Here is a 20,075-nt window from a genome sequence, read left to right on the forward strand (position 1 = left end):
GCCCCGCCGCTGGGCTCGGGGCCGGCCGGCAGGCGCGGGGCAGCCCCGAAGCATGGAGCCGCCGCCGCCTCTGGAGCAGCCGCCGCGGCCGCGTTCCCACACGGTGACCACCACCAGCAGCTCCTTCACCGCCAACCTGTCGGCCAGCTCCAGCACCCTCGCCTACGACAGGGAGTTTCTGCGGACCCCGCCCGGGCTCCTCATGGTGGCCGAGATAGTGAGTGCGGCGGGGCGGGGCGGGGGGGCACGGCAGCTCCGGGTCATCGCTATAAGAAGTTCTACCTTAGTTTCAGCCTGAAAAATGCATCAGTAGGTGACCAAGCGCTGCAGGGTGCTGCAGGTGAGGTGGCACCGAGTTAGCACCGGCCGCAGCCCGCGGTCCCGTCAGCCCTCGTAGCGGGGGCAGTTCGGGCTGAGGAGCGACTTCTGAAGGCGCTTCTGAACTCTGCAGGCTGCGCGCGCTTCGTGTGTTACAGCGCGCCCATAGCCGTGTGCCACAGTCAATTAAACAGCTTCTCTCCGTTCTGTAGCCAGTGGCGTTTCCCTGTGCTCCCGGTGATTAGATAGATAGACGTGTGCCAGGAAGGATGGGAGCCCCGTGGGTTTGTTAATAATCCTGTTTTTTGCGGGGCTTGGTGAGATGCCAGCAGGCACGTGCTGCGGTTCAGTTGTGCACCATGGTGGCAGGTGGAGCGGGGTGCCCACCTCGGTGTTATACAGCACAGCACGGGCACACAGCATCTCTGAGCCTGCTCATCTGCAGTGCTAGTAATTAAGGAGCTTAAAGGGCTCGTTGCCCCGGCCAGTTTTCTTTGAATTTCCCTGTGTTGCTTTTGCTTTGATGGTGGTGGAAATATTACGTATTAAACCAGGTTCATTTCCATTTGGAAACATTGTGCTTCAGTCGTGCTCGTGGCACAACTCCTGGTTGCTACCTTTCCAGTAAAATAACCCAATGAATCTTCAGATCTGGCTGTAGGCGGGTTTCCAGGGTTGATGTAGGGGAGGCTTTGCTGTGTGGGGCATCTGTGAATAAAGGTCTTAGCTGTGGAAAGAAAAGCATCTTTTCCATTCCTTTTCAGTTACTAATTACAACAAAACTCTGAACTTTTCTCATACATCGTCCGAACTGTAAGGGTTGCCCAGGGCATTCCCCAGCCCACTGGAACACTATGCTCAACCTGGCTGTGAGTATGTCGGCTGCACGTAGATGGAGCTCCATGGCTGTGAGGCATGGATAGGCTCCTGCTGACTGACCCTTTAACGTGTGACCCTTTCCCATTTGGGGTGACAGGTGATGATACCTGTGTGCCTTTCCAAACAGAGTGCTGATGGTTTTTTGAGGGACTTTGTTTCCTTCACGCATCCCTGACTTGTAGAATAATTACAGGATGATTCCTCATCCAGCACGATGAGGTGTTTGTGTTCTTTAAATACTGACACTTAGACCAAGTTTGGTCCAGATTTCAGAAGTACCTCAGGGAAAACGTGTTTGGCAGCTTTGGGAAGAACTTCAAAGCTACCTGACCCTGTAGGCCAGTGAAGAGTTGTGTCTCCACTGCAGATTTCCACTCGCATGCTTTTACTGATCAACAGAGTGAAGATGTTGTGGCCCCTGGGCAGCTCAGGGGAGCCAATGGAAGTCTCTGAAGTAGATAAACTTATCCAGGTTTGTGATGGACTGTTTGAGAGAAAGGAGGACAATTCCAATAGCAGATTAACAGCATTAAGGCAAGCCTACAGAAGTACTGAAAGATGGCATCCAGAAGAAAATTCCAATGGTTCTCAGCTTAACTGCTTATTCTAACCCCGTTTATTTTAGAGGAGGTGGAGATGCTGTTCTGTGAAATGAAGGGAAAATGTACTAGTAAATACTTTTAGATGGAATTAACTGAAGTTATTAAAATCAAATGCATTTTATTTGAGTGTTTGTATATATATATATATATATGCGTGTGTGTATTAGGCACTGGATTTTGGCCAAACCATTTCCACTAGCTCTGTATGATTTTTTTCTAAGAGGAAGTGTGCTTTAGCAGAGCATGGCTAGCTTCACATAAGATCTGGGTTTCAAGGTGGCACCAAATCCATCAGTTCCTGCCTGTTCTGATCATCCAGTGCATCTCGAAGTGATGTCTTTTGCCCGCACAGGTTGGTTGCCCAGGGTGTTTCTGACCTTCAGTACTGATCCCCCCCAGATGTCAGCACTGACCTTTGCTAAAAAGTTGCAAACCTGTAAATGGGACGGGCTTGTATCTGTGTCTGTATTTCACCTTGGGAGTTCTCAACCTGATGGATTGCTTTCAGTCTGCGTGCCATGTTCTGAGCTGCAGCAGCTGTGTAGGTGCCTACATAGCTGTGCTGCTGCTGCCCTGCTCTGAAACACCAGCTAGACGGGCAGGGAATGGGGATGCTTTTAGGAGCAGCTTTCATTGCTGACCCACTCATTAACTAAGACACCATGTTTGTTAGGATGCTCTGCTAAAGCTAAGCCAGGGGCTTGAAGCAGGAGCACTGAAGAGTTAGCACTGCACGTTTGATTACTGCTGCTGACAATCAGCAGCGTGCACATTGAAGTTTGCGGCTGCTGGTTCTGAAACAAGAGCTCTCTTCCTTGTGTAGATAAAGGGCAAATCGCTGTTATTCTTCCTGCCCTCTCCTCCCCAGCGTGGGTGCTGTGAAGATGAGTAATGGCTGTGTGCATTTCCAGGTGGGCTGCTAACCAGATATGGTACATTCAGGTTTACCAGCTCCTAGGAGGAGGTTCTTTGCTGTGCTGTAAAACACAAGTCTGCCATTAACTCAACCTGCTGCTTCCAATCGCTTCAAGATACGTTGGCTTTATAAAGACAGGTTTGATGATGGGTAAGGTATTATCTGTCTTTATGTAGCTGCTTTAAAGTGAACATAAAGCCGGGGTGAGGTTGGCCATGCATATTCAGCCGTGATAGTGCTGTGTATCCACACCTGGTTCAGCCTGGTGCCGTAATGCCATTGGGTCTGGAAGTGCACATCCAGTGAGTGAGCACAGAGCTGCAGCTGGAGGTGTCGGCTGTAAATTAGCAGGTGATGGCAGATGTCCATTGCCTTCTATGTGGCCAGAGGGCATGCAAGGCTTCCTGATGTTTGCTGGGGAAAGAACTGGGGTTGGTTTATAATACCGCTGGATTTCCAAGAGAGGCCTTTGGAAACTGGTGTAAAACACAGCTTTGGTGTGTGGAAGTTTATCCAAATTAGTTTAACACAGAAGTCATGATGTGTGATGAGCAAGGCAGTGGCTCCTGACTCAGGAGATCTGTATTTGCTGGCTTCAGTGGACTGGGTGGCTGCTGGCAACAGAAGGAATTTCTCTGCATCTCGGTGACTTCAGCTGCTGAGTTAACACTGCAGTAAAAGTGCATCGTGCAGAAGGTAGCAGGTAGTGATTCCCATAGCATACTCCCTAAAAAGGAGGATTTAGATTCTCAAAAGAAGCAAGTATAGCAATTTCCAGAGAGGTCTTTTGAGTGTTTCTTTTCCATACAGTGATGGCCCTGAAAGACTCTCTATTTGTGGGAATTTTATGGCTCTGATAAATGGTGGCAAACAACACTTCCTGAGCTTTCAATCAGTTCCTCAATCAGGCGTTATGGATCACTTTGCACAAGTGGAGTTTTGTGGTTGCCGTGGATGTGGTTACAAAGGTATTTACTTTCCTGCACAATGACATTGATTTCTTCAGACTGTTGCCTCACACCGGTGTGTTGCTAGATGCAGATTCTCTCTTCAAACTTGCCCCAGTAATTCTAAGGCTTGTGATGGCTATTTGTCCATAACAAAACCAAATACTACCTAGCTGGAAAAGGTCTGGGAGGTTGTTATGCTGCAGCTGCAAGCGAAAGCTTGTGATGGTGTAATTTTGAGTAAATTGTAATTACAGTCATGTTTCCTTATACTGCACAGATTAATGCTATACATTACTCCTTGAGTGAAATGCCCAGAATGTGATAGGTGCTTGAAATAGAAGCTTGAGAGCTGCTTATTTATGTTATTGGCGCCGCATAAAATTGTGCTTCACATTTACATTTCTGGAGAATAAAAATAATTTTGATGACTGTTTCTTTATTCTTCAAATGAACCTTTGGAGGCATAATTCAGGGAGGAAATCTTGTTTAACTTGCTTATTCCAGTGCACTGGTGAGCCTGGGAATGTTAAATAGGTACTGCCAAATTTGAAGCATAGAAGTTACCAAAAGCAGACCCAGTCGTTTCCAAATGTTTATGCTTCTTCCCCTTTAGTAGAAGCCTAAGAGATGCATCAAAATCTTTAATGGGTTTTCGGGTTCTGAATTGTTAGCTATGAAATCATAGAAATGTTAAGAGAAACAGGACAGTGGGAGCACGTACTGCAGAAAACTTAAAAGACATAAATTATTCTTCACTCTTAAAACTTTCCTTGAGTTTTGCTTTTTCTTTGCCTGCAGTTTAGAGCTTCTGTGTGGATGCTCCTGCACCCCTTGTTCTTGGAACAGCCTTAGAGACACAGAGGGAGATTCCTGAAGCCCCTTCCCTCACCTGAGCAGCCCCAGAACTTTCTCTGGGATCATTAACAGTAGAGATATTTTTCCTTTTTGCAATAAAATTGTTACTGCAGTCAAAACGTGTCTGCATGCATGAAGGTGACAATGTTGAGGCATCTTCTGATGTGCTGAATAAGTGCTTTGCCTAAAAGAGGTGCACATAAGCGTAGTCTTAAAATGATTCACTTTGAATTACTGAGGGAAAAAGCTACTCTGTTCTCATCAATCACTCCATTCAGCAGCTTCATCTTTCTGCACATGAATAAGAAAACATACAGTACAAAGTCTAGGCTCCATCCTTTGCTCTTGATCAGGCAAAACTCTCACTGAAGTCTGGTTTCAGTTCTCACTTTTTTCAGGTGCCATCATTCCATCGCTAACTGCTGTTGTCCTTGGTGTCATGCGTTCGTACGTCTGTGTGACTTCCATCTGCCTCCAGGATCATATTGTTCACTTGAGTTCTGTTTCCTAAAGGCTTTTGATTACCTGGATGAGGTCAGGGTGTTTCCTTGGGAGGAGGGAAGTGTTTGGTGACGCACAAGAAAACAGAAGCTTTGGAAATGGTGTCGAACGTACTCCAAGTGCAGGTTGAGCAGTATTAGGACTGACGTGGTAAGAGGGTGAAAATGCCTCTCAAATTGAGTGCAGATATTCTACAGAAGGTCAAAAATGCAAAATATTCTCAATATCTCAGGGTTAAGGTGGAATATGTATGAAATGCCATTATCTCTTCATGAGAAGAATGCTTTAAAGACATACTTAAGCATCAATTTTGTTCTTGGGTGGATAGTGAACACAGCACAATTCCTTCTCCCTCAGCTCTGCCAAACTCTAGAGAACAATCCTTTTCCTCTGTACCTACAAAAATTCTTATGCAACCCAAAGGCAGTTTTGACTTTATTTATTTATTTGGCTTTCTGTAACCAAAAGGCATAGTCCCCCCACTATTTCTACTGGAATCAGCATGGCTTCCTGGCTGCTTGGCAAGGAAAAACCCTGTTCTCCATGCCATGTATGACGAAGAGGTGCTTTTTCTGGTAACACTGTAAAAATGCAAACAGAGAAAGGAGAAAGGCAAAAAGGCGAATGGGCTGGAGGTCAGAACCATAACAGACCCCCAGCTTTCTGACTCCTGGTCTTACCCATTAGCAACGTGCTTCATCCCCTGCAGCAGCAGCAGGTGCCTTTCACTCCTGGCTCCAGGCTGCAGGAAGCACTCCCACGTGTGCCTGGAGAACCAGTGCTGTGCAGTGTGATATTTCTGCACTTGTTCCTGTTTCCATTCCAGAAAAGCGGTAGAACTGCTGCCCTTGGAGAGAGCACCAAGCCCTCTTTTTAGGATCAACTCACAAATGAATTTTAGCGCCTGTCAGATCTTTGGCAAGGCATTCTGTTCAGCCAGTTCCTGTGGAAGCTGCTAGCGCTGATTCACCTGCTTCTGAACAAACGGCCTGCATAATGGGAGCGCTGTTACTGCTTTCTGTGGGAGCTGGGGCTGGCCAGAGGAAGGTTTGGAACTAACCTTACATGGGTGAAAAGGAAGAGCTGGGAGCCTGGTTCTTCCTTCGTTGAATCTGTCCTGAGCGTGACTCCACTTTTACTGAGTTAGAACACGAGAATGAGTGTTCATACCCTTTGTTTTTGCAAGATATGTGTGTGCAGATTGTGCGGGTACAACCACGGGATTGCTGGGACAAAACCTCCAAAGCAAAACAGAAAGGGTTTCATTACACTGCTGTCATTAGAGCAAGGCTGTAACAGCAGCTTGTTCTGGGCAGCCGCAGTGGTTTTGGTCCAATTTGAGATGCGCTCAGAAAAGACTTTGTAGAATAGAGACGACCTAAGTAAGCATGGTTATAATCAGCAGTTTGTTGTCACGGTCTTTGGATATATCATCGTGTAGTTACAAAGAACAAATGGATTGCAAAATCCTCGTTAGGACTGGAAGGGGCCATGTGGGGAAAGCCTCTCTGAACGTCATCTCCAGTAATTGCTGTTTGTGTTTAGCTGATAGCCCGATGTGTGCAAATGAAGAGGAAACCTGTAAAAACCTCTGCTTCATACCTGAAAACAAGATGGGTTTCTGTCATCAGCTTCAAATGTGCCTGCTTTATCCAGGCCTGCGTTTAAATAGATTCAAGGTGACACTGTTCTGCACAGGCTCCATTCATTCAGGCTGGAAACGAGACAGCCACTAACGAGATCCTTTTTTTTCCCACTTTAATGTATGTGTAGTGATTACATTAAAGAGTTCCTTCGACATGTATTTGAGCAGCCTCGTCTCTTCATTTGATGATCACACTATTCCCAAGGCTTCAACTCCTGCTGCAGATAATAGCTGACACAAGGCCGTGCGGTTTTGAAAGATGAGGAGGTATGGCAGAAACTTAAAAATGGAGATGTGGGGGATGTTTCGGGCAGGAGTTAAACACTGAGAGGCAGAGGGACAACCAGAAGAAGCCTTGGTCAAAAGTTAAACCTCTACAGTGAATCTTTAATATGCCACTTAAGTGATAAAATCTGCTTTGGCTGTCTCCACTTGGAGACCTTTCAGAGCAACCTCTGACAGGATCGGGTGAGGGAGGGTGATCCTGTGGCTGGGTGGGTGCCTGCTACTGCTGATGTAGCTCTCAAGACATAAACTAATGCACGGTTTTCTTCTGTAGGCTCAGAGCACAGCTACAATACGTGCTGCTTTCATCAAGGACCTTCTGTCACAGTCATGGAGCAGGGAGGTTTTCCTGGGAGTGGACTAGGATATTGTGTATTCTGTACAGTACTGGAGGAAGGCAGATATGAGTAAGGAAAGGGATTACTCAAGGAGAAAAGATGCTCTCCTGGCCAGTAGCTTCCTTGGAAAATCTGAGTTTTATCTTTTGCCTGCAGCACATTGTTCCTGTGAGATGCTAAGTTGAGCAAATAAGGTGGGCTTTTCAGTGTGCTCACTTTTCTCCTTGTTTTCTGGGTTACTGACTTCGGGTCTAAGGTGCAAAAGAAATGATTATTTGCAGTCATAGCCAAGTCAGTAAGAGCTATGTTCAGAAGAAGCAAAGTGCAATGCCACGTTAAGTACTGTGGGGAAAAAGAAGTAGTTTTCCAGCAAAAATTTGGCAAGAAGTGGATACTTTGACTTTAATTTTAGTGCACTCTCTTCAAAATTCTGAAGGCAGCTATCCGTTCTGCTGCTGCACGCAGGTGGTGCTACTGAGGAGAGGAAAATCTGTGGTCCTGTAGTTGCAGGCTGCAGCACCATGTGTATTTACTAGGGATAGAATGAAGATGTGTGAAGAGCTTTATCTCTGGCACTGCTGCTTACTTAACAGAAAGATATTTTAACATATGGTTGTGCCTACCTCTGACTTGCTCACTCCTCTGCCTCTTTGTCTCAGTCATAATTTTATAATTCTTTAAGGGTTTTTATTTTTTTTTTTATTAATATTATTATTTTGTGAGGGGGGAGGGTGGTTTTGGTTCTTTTATTCCTTCAAGCCTTCCGGCCCCACAGCTCTGGACAACTTGCTGAAGGTCTGCTTTGCAGGATCTCCGTCAGGACAGCCTTTACTTGGGCTTGGCACAGATCACATAGAAGGTGCAGCAGCTCCTGCCATAAGAATTAGGCAAAACAGGATCTTACAGCAGGAGATGTGAGGCAGCTGAAAGAACAGGCTCTGCTCACTGTAAGACATCCATCATTAATGGTTTCACAAAGCTATAGCTGGACAAAACTATGGGAAAGTACTGTAGCATTTGAAAACAATATTGCAACAGTAATACAGTGATTTAGGATGTTATTGGTGAATTACTGTGGCATGTTTGTTTCTTGCATTGCTGAAGGGGCTTTCTTTTAAGTAAACAGATGCTTTAGGCTGAATTAACTGTGAATGCTGTAGGCATGGGGCAGATTGGGCAGACTGGGTTTTGGTCAGACCTACCACTATCTCCCAGAAAGGAAAGATTTTAGAAAAAGCTAAACAGTACTTCAGTATAAGAAATGGGTGAACACATGGAAAAGCAAGATCTCTGTTGGAATTCCTGATTTATATTTTGGAGGCTCACTGTGTGCATAAGCAGTGATCATTGGGATGCACAGGACAGTCACAACGGTTACGTGTCTGGTAGATTGCCAGCTGACCTCCAGGATGAAAACATTTCTTCTTCCTCATGGTATTGCTAAGGTGTAGCACTGCACAAACAGTACATTATGAGTGTTATTTTTGTTTGGTTGGTTTGTTTTTTGTCCTAGTGCATATGAATTTAAGCATTTTCAGAGTCTAAATACCGAATACAATTCCTACTGATCAGGAAGGTAATTATAGTTGAGAAATTACTATATTTAGTTTTGGAAAAACACAGTTCTTACTGTTTTGAGTAAATCTTATATTAATGGGACTTGATTTAAAAAAAAAAACAACAAAACAGTGTACAAGAGGAAAGCAGAGAGCCACCTGATGGGATTTCTTGTGGAGCAATTTCTGTTTGAACTCTGATCTCTCCATAAAGATGTATAAAACTAGTATTAAAGATATGACACAAGCCAACACAGCTATAGTTGAATGATGAGACCTGAAAAGGGTGAAATAGTGATAAGCAACTTTCCATGTTACTAATCACATCTTTGTCATTTGTTTCAGTTGTTAAAAGATTTTTCCCTTTCTCTTCTCAGCAAAACCAAGGGTAGGAACACAGAATAAGGTTTACAAACATTTTGTTCACATTTGGGATTTCTTTCTAGACTTTGACCATCATGAAACATGACTAGACATTTGCTGGTCTTCAAAGAGAACCTGACGTTCTCTTTGTGCAGTAACAGAGGACTGTCTAGCAAATGTTTGCCCAAAGTAAGCAAGTCAAGACAGCGTGTCAGAGATGAGATGGGGAATCTTAATAAATATTTTGCCAGGTCAAGTTAAAATTAAACAGAGCACAGAGCAATAATGAGATGGAATTCTCTGGGCTTGGTTACGTTCGGTTTTCACTGTCTTACTAAACGGAGTAGTTGAATTCCAGCCCCTAAAGGCCCCAAAACTATGCCAGCAGTCATTGTCATTTCAAAACTGAGTGTTTCCTCCTCATCCTATTTTTTTCAATAAACCTCTTCAGTTTAGGTCTCATGTACAACAAAATATCACAGAGAACTGTGTTTTAGAACACACAGTTTTGACTTGTCCTGGCTGTTGTTTCTCTGTTACATAGACAATATACAACAAGAAGATGATCCTGAGACATGGTGCAAAGAGAGCCCAGATGAGTTGATGGGAACCAAAACAGTTATTATGAAAAGAAGGTTATAATGATTGATTTTTAATACTATTAAAATCTGCTGTAAAATTCCCATTGACTTCAGACATCCCAACATCTCTGTGCATGAAACACAAAGACCAGGGAAGCCTGGCTACAAGGAGGTTGCATTGGTTGGCATGCCTGTTGTTTGCTGAGCTACAAATCAGCAGCTCCTTTCCTACTGTCATTTCCTACCCGCTTGTTGCCTTTGGTGAAGGATCAGCTTTGTTCCTTCCGCTCAGTGATGAAAAGAAATGTTCCTGGGTTGTTGCTTTGGCCTCTGCTGCAGATTAGTCTAATGAAAGAGACTATCTTCCTCGAGGCTTTCCTCCCTGAGACCTCTGTGTGCAGCACTTGGTGTCAAATTAAGTAGAGATTGGGAGGGGCCCAACTCTTTACCCTTTGTTTGTTTGACCTATTGTACTGAAACTGACTTTGGGAAAATGAAAGGCTCAGTAAAATCACTTCAAAGCAATGTCTTGCTGCAAAGTTGCTTGCCTCTTCTGTGCATGCTTTTTTGGTTGGTTTTCTTTGGCTTGAACAGAGCTGCTGATTGGTGGTAAAAAGGGAAGCTGTGCCAGTCCTTCCTCAGACATGCCCCTTTGTAACCCAGATGTGTAATGTATGTGTTTTTTTAAAGCTGCCTGTGGCCATGTATGCTACAGATACAAGTACCTTGCTTCGTGGTGACGCATTAGTCATTCTGTTACATCCACATCACCTTGACTTCAGGATACTCATAAATCCTAGGCATCTAAGCTGCACAATGTCACAAAAGTCAATCTAAACGTGTTCCTATACAACAAATGAGTGTGTCCCATGACTTTCCTACCTCATCACTCAATCAATATAAGGCTGCATATGTGTTCTCCTGTATCAAAGGCAAATCACTTTACTTGCCATGTTCTTCATTTCCCCCTTGTGTCATCTAGCAAAGCTCTCAGCTGATGAAGTGCTTCAGTAGCCTAATTCCTTTCTGCTTGCAGTTCTGTTTGCTAGACCTGTAATTTGTCTGGTGCAGGAAGTTAGATGATGTGTCTCTGTGCACAGCTCAGTGGGCTGTTTTCAGTGTGAGGATTTTAATGTGGGAATAGTTGGTAGTTTGAAGTAAGGGAATCTGTAAAGTACTTCTTTTTGTAGTCTTCTGGTTTTGAGCTTTCTAAAGAATTTTCCCTCTTTGATTTAATTTTCCACCTTTGACTTGCAACAACTAAAATAATGCTTTTGGGGGAAAATATACTAAATAGCTCTGACCCCGCACACAGACCTTTTAAAGAAAATGCCAATGTCAGTTTACTGGCTCCTGGCCTTCCCTTCCCCCTCAGTGGGAAAACAGGCACTTCTTCTGAGTGGGAGGCAGATAGCTGAAATACTCACCAAAGTGTATTTGAACGAAGACTGGTAAGACCTCCTTATTATATCTGCTCTATTGTAATCCTTGGGATTAAAATACTGGGAAGAAAGCTGTGGTCTGAATATGAGGCAAGGGAAAGGGGAAAGGTGTGGAAGTGAGCTAAGTAAATATCATTTAGTTGGTTGTATATACTGGGGATGTTATAATTTAAACAAAAGTACAGGAAAAGGCTCCGGTTTTCCAGAAGAACTACTTGGATGGGAGCAGAGCCTGCAACTAGAGCAAAGCTTCAGCCTGTAACCCCCTTGGCTCCTTGGCTGTTGTTGCATTATGTTGAGCTCTCTCCCTTGTAACTTAGCATATCATTTGCTGTTACTGAACCGCAGGTCAAATGCAGACAGCTTGCAGTGAAGTCAGTTGCTGCACTTCTGGGAATTGGTACCACCAGCTGCCTGTCATTCATGACTGCCTGCACCAAGACAGAGATGGAGCCCATCCCGATGTCCCTAAGCACAGCAAGCTGTGACCTGAGCTAGACTTCTCCACTGGTGATCAGTAGTGTCCTCTGCTCACACAGTTTAGTCTGTACTATTCATGAAGCCATGGTGTGAGACATAGCCACGTGTCCTGACCTTCTATCTCAGCATCTGTGATGGGTGAGGGTGAGTGGGTAAGATAGGCTGGAAAGCAAGCATGCAGGGCTTATATTTTTAGATTTATTTGGGTCTCAGGCTGAGGAGGCCATCTCCTCTGGGACAAAATTCCAATCTGTGCTGGGAAGGTGAGCACGCTTTGCTGATATCTTTGGGAGTTGTACTGGTCTGCAGGCTAACAACATGCTTGTCCAAAGGAAAGTGCTGTGCCTGCAGAAGGGCAGTCCGTAAGGAATACCTTTCCACTGTGACTTGTAATTACTCAGGCATGGGGGTCCCACTAATTCAGGCATGTCCAACCCACAGCACAGCATGGCTGGCAATGTGGCATGGCCAAGGCCCATGCTATAAAGGACTTGGCTCTTCACTACAGATTGGCCCCAGGCATGCACCCATCAATCAACAACAACCAAACCATAGGTGCGCTGTTAACCCCATGCTGGCTGAAATCAGGACACGGGGAGAGCAGTGCTGTGCAGAGCTGACTCAAGAGATGGCAAATAGTTGCATGCATTGTGATACATTGGCTAAACACACTGCTCTGAGCAGTGAAAAACATGCAGTCGTGCTTTCTGTTTTGATGAAGGAATTTGAGAATAGGTTTCAAGATTCCAAAAAAAAAAAAAAATAAAATCAACAATTTATGTTTTCAGTCCATGTAAATACATGAACTGGAAATTTTCAAATGGAATGTAGAGAGTTGCAATCAGATATTCAGCTCAAAAATCTGATCATGTCTCTTTGCCAGACTTTCATAATCCTCATCTTAACAGAGATAAATATCCTTCGCTTTACAATCACACTTTATTCATGTCATCGCTTTTTGGCAGCACACACATTTGTGAGCAGCTGTTTTCAAGGATGAAGCACAGGAAGAGAAAAATTTCATCAAAAATCTCCAATGAACACCTTGAGAGCTTAATAAGAACTGCAGCCACTGCTGTCAAACCTGATCGATGCATTAGTTTCACAATCACATGGTCAAATGTCCCACTGGATTTATGGCTTTGTTCTTTCTTAATGTTTTAAGACAAATGCTAGAAATTAAGATGTTTTGTTATGTATATATTAGTAGTATCGTGTATTTTATGAGGGCTGCTCTGAAAGTAATGCCTCTTGTTTTATTTCCTCGGCCCATGATGTCAGAGGCAGATGTTGGTCGTACGGCAGTAGAGGTTGAACCTTCCAACCAATATTCCATTACATGTTGTTGCTGTGTGACAGATGACAGCTGAGGGGCAGTCTGACAAAATGGCATCTGACATGGGAGTGCATCTGAAGCAAAGGGGTGGAATTGAATTCCTCCATGTGGAAAAAATGATGCCCATTGACATTCATCAACACCTGGTGAATGTTTATGAGGACCAAACAGTGGATGCTGGCACAGTGAGGTGAAGGGTGGTGTGTTCCAGCAGTGGCAGCAGTAAGTCACCACCTCCTTCATTGGTGGCGAAAATGCATAGCTAATGGTGGTGACTATGCTGGAAAATGGTGTTTTGTAGCTGAGAATTTGCTCAATCAAATAGTGTTATTGTGGTGTGGTTTCCATGGAAATAAAAAAGAGGCATTACTTTTGGAGCAACTTATGCAGCCCAAGACAATTCCTCTTCACTCAGTGTGGCCCAGGCAAGTAAAAAGGTTGGGCACTCGTGTATTAATCCATGATAACCCAAGTAGTTTGCAAAAGTCTTCAAGTCTCTATTGGAAAATATGATTTAGAGACAGAAATGGAGTTGAATATGCATAAAACCCAAAAGCTATTAGCTTTCTTGTGAGGAGAGTGAGGCATAAATGCCTACAGGGAGAGCAACAGCCAAGAAAGACTCATTGTTCTTGAATGTTTCTTGATTTTTCTGTTCATGTACTACAGGAGGAAAATTCAGAAGCTCCAATTCCAGGCTGGTAGCTCTGTAATGCAGACAGTTTAAAAGTTCTCCATGCCGTGCTGTTGGCTGCTGCTCACAGTTCAGTGTACAGCCATAACCCAAACCAGTGATTTGTTTACCTCGGGTATGCTGGGCAGCGGTGTGCAGTAATTCATGAGCAGCTTTGTGTGCAGCTGTCACCCTTGTGGGGCAGCAACCTCTGTCAGAAAAGCAAAGCAGACATCTGAGCGGCATTAAATCATCTCTGGTCACTTATTTAAATCTGAATAAGCCAGAGTCTTCAGGCCATGAAGGTTTTTTTTCTTGATTGGAAACTTGCTTTCCGTGCACTAGAAAGCTGACGTTTGCAGACAGTTGTTTTGTTCTTTGTTTACACGAGGCCCATTGAAGCAGTTGGGGGAACATTACACTCTGGCTCACACACAGGCATATATATACTTAATTTATGACTTTGGTAGTTTGAATTTCAAGTGTCAGGTATCCTGTGGAGCTTTTTAACTTTGTTCTCCTATGCTGCATGCACCACTTGAGTATTTATCACAAAAAGCAGGCTCGTTGTGGGAAGCCCTTCGAGCTTGCGGGCTTCTAAAAAAGAGCAGAACCTAAAAAATGAGCTGATGGAGCATGGTGACAAGGACTGCTCTAAGAGCATGTCTGAACCACGGTGTCTGTTTTCAAGTTTGTCCAATTAATTTTCTGCCTTTGGCATTAATATTTTCACTTGTTTAGAATTGTTCATCTTAAAGTTGCTTTTGCACCCCAAACTGCTCTGCCAATATTAGTTGTGGAACACTGATAATGGTTCTTAAATAGGACTCATCTGAAAGTGCTGTATTTTCCCTGTTCCTGAGTCCTTCAAAGTAAATCCTTTTCTACGGCTTCTGATGAAAAGGAAAACACACACATGCACAAATTTATGATTATCTCTCCTTCAATTGTGTCTCATCAATACTTACAAACACAGCTTTTAGTGCAAATGTATATTTAATTTATCAGTACTAATGGAGATGTGAGAAAAGGACATACCTGGAAAGTGACATCAGACAAATTCAGATTTGAACTGAGGCTGAGGCTTTCAGCAATTACCGCAATTGGCAGTATGGCAGCTTATTTAGACAGAAGATTGGGTATGGGGAAGAATTTCTTCTCAGAAAGAGCAGTGAGGCAGTGGCACAGCTGCCCAGGGAGGTGGTGCAGTCACCGTCTCTGGAGGTGGTCAAGAACTGTGTGGATGTGGCACTGAGGGATGTGCTCAGTGGGCGTGGTGGGGGTGGGCTGATAGTTGGACTAGGTGATATGAGAAGGCTTTTCCAACCTTTATGATTCTGTGAGACCATGATTCTATAAGGTGAATCCTATCATGTGCAACGTCTACATTAAGATATCTCTTTCCAAAGAGCATTGTGTTGGTCGAATTCTTTGTGCGTTGCCCACGTGGCCACAAAGGTCCTTTCTGAATGTGAAGTATATGGACACAAATGCTTCTAGAAAGTCATGTGCAAATATAACATATATATAAGCATGCTGTTCTTCTGTGTTGTCACATTATCTACAAAATACATTCAAGAAGGAAAACAGTTTTCTCAGGTAAGAAAAAGAATTTTTCAGTGAGGTACTTCTACAGCATGTGATTTGGTCTTTGTAAAATCCTAAAAACATGGATAATGGTTCCTGGGGTTGGACATTTATATGAGGGCCTAGATATTGAAATAGCAAAAAAATACAGTAAATTTGTATGCAGGCTCATTTTCATGTCTACAGTTGGTCAGACAAGGGGGAACTGCTTCAACTTTTGGTGATTGGAGGACGTCCTCTCACAGAGAGCTACATTTCTTTTTTGTATAAAACCAATCTCTTTGTGTTCAGCTGGAAATGGAAAAATAGTTTCATTCTAAAAATAAAATTTTAAAAAGTGCATTTAATGTGTTACTGATCTTTGAGTAGAAATGGAATGCAGCAATAGGCTTTCATAGCACATATTCTCTTTGTTTTTCTCACTGCACCGTATTACACACAGTCATAAAGCTACATAACTACGAAGTAAAGTTATTTCCAAAGAAGTAATGAGTTTTCTATTATAAAGTAGCTGTTAGGATTTGTGAAACAATACTGCATGTCCGCTAATTATAGGCATCTCTATTTACATGGCCTAACAGGAAGGTGGAAATGTAAAAATAGCAACAAAGAGCCAATGACATTATTAATAAAGCAGCTGTATACTGCATTGTTCTCCTGAAGAAAGTAGACACCATTTAAACAAAGTGCACTACATAAATAATCAGTTGTAATTCATAAGTAACCATGGTTAGGAATTCACATTTAAAAATAGATCACCTTATTAATGTTCAAAGAGGGCAGGATGACTTTCTTTGTGAGTGGGTGTGTTTAACTTGTACACGTGCACCAAATCTGAGAAATAACTTACACAAAACATTGCATTGGGAAACCAGCATTTTTCTATCCTAGGGGGCTTGAACTCTTCTGGGGGATGAAGGGAGAAAGGAAGATGAAGTACTATAAAACTTCTTCCTAAGGAAAGGTCTGTATGCAGAAGAAGAGATAGGGTCAAGGTAGAATAACAAAAAAATACCTCAAACTTTTTTCATTTATATGAATTTATTAAAACAGAAGAGCAAACCCTCCTGCCCTTATGTTTGTGAAGAAACAGTGATAGTTATACTAATAAAAATAATGATAATACATAGCTATAATGGGGAAAACATGTTCAGGTAGACGTATATGATCATGTGTTTTACAAGCTCAGAATTATGAGCTTTTTTTTCCCCGTTTAAATCATAATAGAAGAGAAAAAGAAAAGGAGATTTCTGGCAGTTAGAGATTACTGAAGCTAAGAGTCTTTCATTCTGATTTTTCTGTGGAAGGGTTATCATTTCCTCAGAATGCACTTCCTGATAGTATCAAAGACAAATACACGTTCTGTGTATGCAACAAGTTAAACCTATGCACACAGTTTGTATGGGTGCATTATATAGGATAAATAATACCCCGAGCACTGGGGATGTATCATGGTCTTTAACTATGGAAATATATCTCCACTACTTGCCTTTAAAGGCTGCAGCCTCTCTCAGAAAAACTCCCGTATCTTTGTGAACTGATGTTAAAAAACAATAAATTTGCACAAACAAAAGGCCATATGTCAAACTTGTCATCCAAAAAATCCCAACTGAAAATCTGCTCTTGGAGGAAGGTGGGGGCAGACCCTATCCTGTAGTTAAATATGCATCGGTACTCCTGAAACCCTTTCTGTCTCAAGATGAGATTTTGCATCCCTGGAAATTCTCTCCCTTGTCTAATCTCAACTTCAAATCTCAAAATAGGAATTAAAAAACAACGTGCCAGTATGGTGTCCCAGTTTGTGTGTTTAGCTTTGTTTTGTTTTGAACCTTCAGTTGTAGCAAGGAAACCCTGCAAGGCTGTTTTAACTCCTTCCGCTAAGTACTTGGTGTTTGCTACTGATGTCAGCTCTCAAATCTGCACGTAATTTCATACAGAGATGTTTTAAATGAATTATCCCCATGGGACACTTGTATGGGGCCAGGGTAACTTAAATGACCTATTTGTTTTTCCTCAGAGAAATCAGATACAACTTCGACTCAGAACTCCAAAATACATTAATATTTGCATGTTAAATACAAGAACACTTAACCTTGTTGTTTTGCCTGTTTTGATGATTTATAACGAGGGTTTTAAGAAGAAAAGATGATCGAAGCATGGCACTTATTTGCTAGTTTTAAAATGAAGGTGTTTGGATCTTCAAGTGTACTGTTCCTTAAAAAGAACGAAAGGAACCATTAGGAAATGCAGGAATATCAGTCCCTTCCAGTAGTGTGTGTTTCTTTGTGACCGTTTTGCTTTATAACTTTAAAGTTCATACTCAAAAACAGCACTGAGTGAAAATTCCCTCCTAGAGCACCTGAAAAAGCAAATCCTTTTGTGGTTGGATCTAATATACTCTTCCATTTTTCATGTCCGCTGATGAAGGGCAAAGCACGGCAGGAATTGCAGTGAACAATGGCTGGAGACGCACGATGCCGTCAGCTGCAGCCCATGGCGTTGGCCCTAGCAGCACCGCTTCTCCCAGCAATGTCAGGAAGCTGCACAGACTGTAGAAGGTGAATTTCACATCAGCAGCGTTGCTGAACAATAGGAAGGTGTTTCTCATGGAAGTGAAGGTGGTGCCATATAGGAAGAGGGAGCAGTGCCTTGCCTTGTATTCCCATCTATCATGACTGCTGGAGAGGAGGCCGGATAGTCTCCTTGGCCGAGGTCAGGTTTAGAGATTAAGCACTGTGGAGGTCACTGCCTTCCCACTGTTTCACCGAGTGCCCTTCTAGAGAAGTAAGTGCTTTTTAAGGCAAGCTATTTGTCTGCAGCAAGGTTTTGCACCACTCCTCTTTATTTTTCCATTAAACCGTGCCACTGATGGAGCAGCTGATAGCAGGGACCAGTGCATTCCCAGTCAAATGCAACACCTCTGCGTGCCTTAGGACAGAAGCTGACCTCGGGTCTTTCTCCTGACTGACCTGGGAAGGATCTGTCATGCTGTCTCCTGCATAAAAATGTAGTTTTGTCAGATAAAGGAGCATTGTGGGCAAACACCTGGCTGATTCTATAAGTAAAATGATGGCTAGCAATGATGTTGCAAGTTAATTAATGCATGCGTAATGCATGGCAAAGTGCATTACCTGTATAAACTTCTCTGTGTGTGTCATTCCTCAGGCCAAAAATAAGCGTTAAGCTGGGATTTACAGGCATTGGTAGGCAGCTGGTAAACAGATGTGTGCTCCCAAATGCAGCCCACAAAAACCTTAAAGCATTTAATGTGGAAAGTGCCCTGGGACATGGACCAATCTTTATGCTTTGTACACATTTTAATGACTTGTTAATGATCAACCAGTGTTCTGCTGAGAAGATAGATTTGGTGAAGATATCATTCAAGCCAGTTTCTTTGCCAGTATATGAGGTTATTCCTCATAGCCCTATTTTAGAAAAAAATGTTGTGTTGATGTGTTGTGTAGCTGTCTCATCCCAGTCTACCAACACTTCTGCAGCTTCCAGTGCTCAGTTGCCAGGGTATCCTGCAGAGAAGTAAGGCCAATTAAACCCGCAGTGCATCATGGTGGTTGTAATGGATGGGATCATGGGGCTGTTTGATCCACTAATCTCTAATAATCACTAATATCGGAAACCTATGAGGGAGTGTGAGAAAGGGAGCACACAGAGCAAGAGCCTTTCATGGTATGGTTTTCTGGCTTCTGATAAGTTGTGCACTTAGGAATTTCCAGAACTGAGGATTGTGTGTTGAATGTCATCCATATAGGTAATAGCCATGGGCTGGCCTGTCTTCTAGGAGTTTGTATGTTTTCTAAACCTCTCTTATTTCTGATTTCCGCGATAGACTGTGACAATGAATTCCACAGTTTGGCTATCTATTGGATTTTGGTTTTTACGCTGTCGCTGGGTTGTGTTATTTTGTTTGTTTTCTGTTTTATTTGTAAAACCACTTACTTCTGCTTGTTTTTCAGCTTTCTGACTGATAGTTTAGCTGGCTGCTTCTTGTGTTGCAAGGCCTAACCCACTCCTTGCTCCCTTCATGCCACCCAGCACTGCAGACGTCTGTCACATCCTCCTTCAGTCTTAAAGAGAAAATTAGAAGTCACCTTTTTCCAGCTTTAAATTTCATTTCTTGTAGGAGCCATTCTTGGTGCCTTGCTTAAGTCTGTACTTAAGTACTGATTCATTTCAGAAATGGGAGAGAGGGATGAATAGTGTCATCTGAAATCCGGGAACGAAACTCTCTGACTTCAGTGTGGTGTTAGAAAGCAGCATTCCTTATTCCTCAGAATATGTACCAGACAACTAATGAATCAAGCACCTGCTCGCAGAGTTCAATTCTACATTTATACAGTTAAGACATACATATGTAATACATTGGCATACATATTCTTAATTTCCCAAGAACTCACTAATATATGCTAGTATCCTTCTGGGCATGCGCAGTTGCATCTAAGGTGATCATACGACCACCTTCTTCCTCCCTTTTATTTTCTCCATCAGCTTCATCACAGTGTCTTTTGGCTGACCTTTCACTGTTTTTCACCAGTTTGGCAAATTTCCATTACTTGTTAGGCCATATGAGCAGCTTTCTATCTTAGTGCACTCTAATTCAAAACAATATATGTGAAAACTTAGGAAGAAGTCCATGCACCTGGTGGATGCAAGGATAAAAGCAGTCTACTGTGACTCCAGTGCTCCTGTGAAGCAGAATCATTGAGAAAAATAAGGCTGTTCACACACCAAGCAGTTAAAATGGGAAGTTTTA

General features: G+C 43.0%; 1 protein-coding gene across 1 annotated transcript in view; it reads left to right on the forward strand.

Moving 5' to 3' along the window:
• CMTM8 (CKLF like MARVEL transmembrane domain containing 8) overlaps positions 1–20,075 on the forward strand; it is a 36,398-nt gene continuing 16,323 nt past the window's right edge. The window contains exon 1 of the mRNA NM_001199703.2: positions 1–217. Within this exon, the coding sequence (NP_001186632.1) occupies positions 53–217 (165 nt within the window). The 5' untranslated portion in view covers positions 1–52. The remainder of the gene's footprint in view (positions 218–20,075) is intronic.

This window comes from Gallus gallus, chromosome 2 (genome assembly GCF_016699485.2).
Source record: "Gallus gallus isolate bGalGal1 chromosome 2, bGalGal1.mat.broiler.GRCg7b, whole genome shotgun sequence".
Taxonomy (NCBI): domain Eukaryota; kingdom Metazoa; phylum Chordata; class Aves; order Galliformes; family Phasianidae; genus Gallus; species Gallus gallus.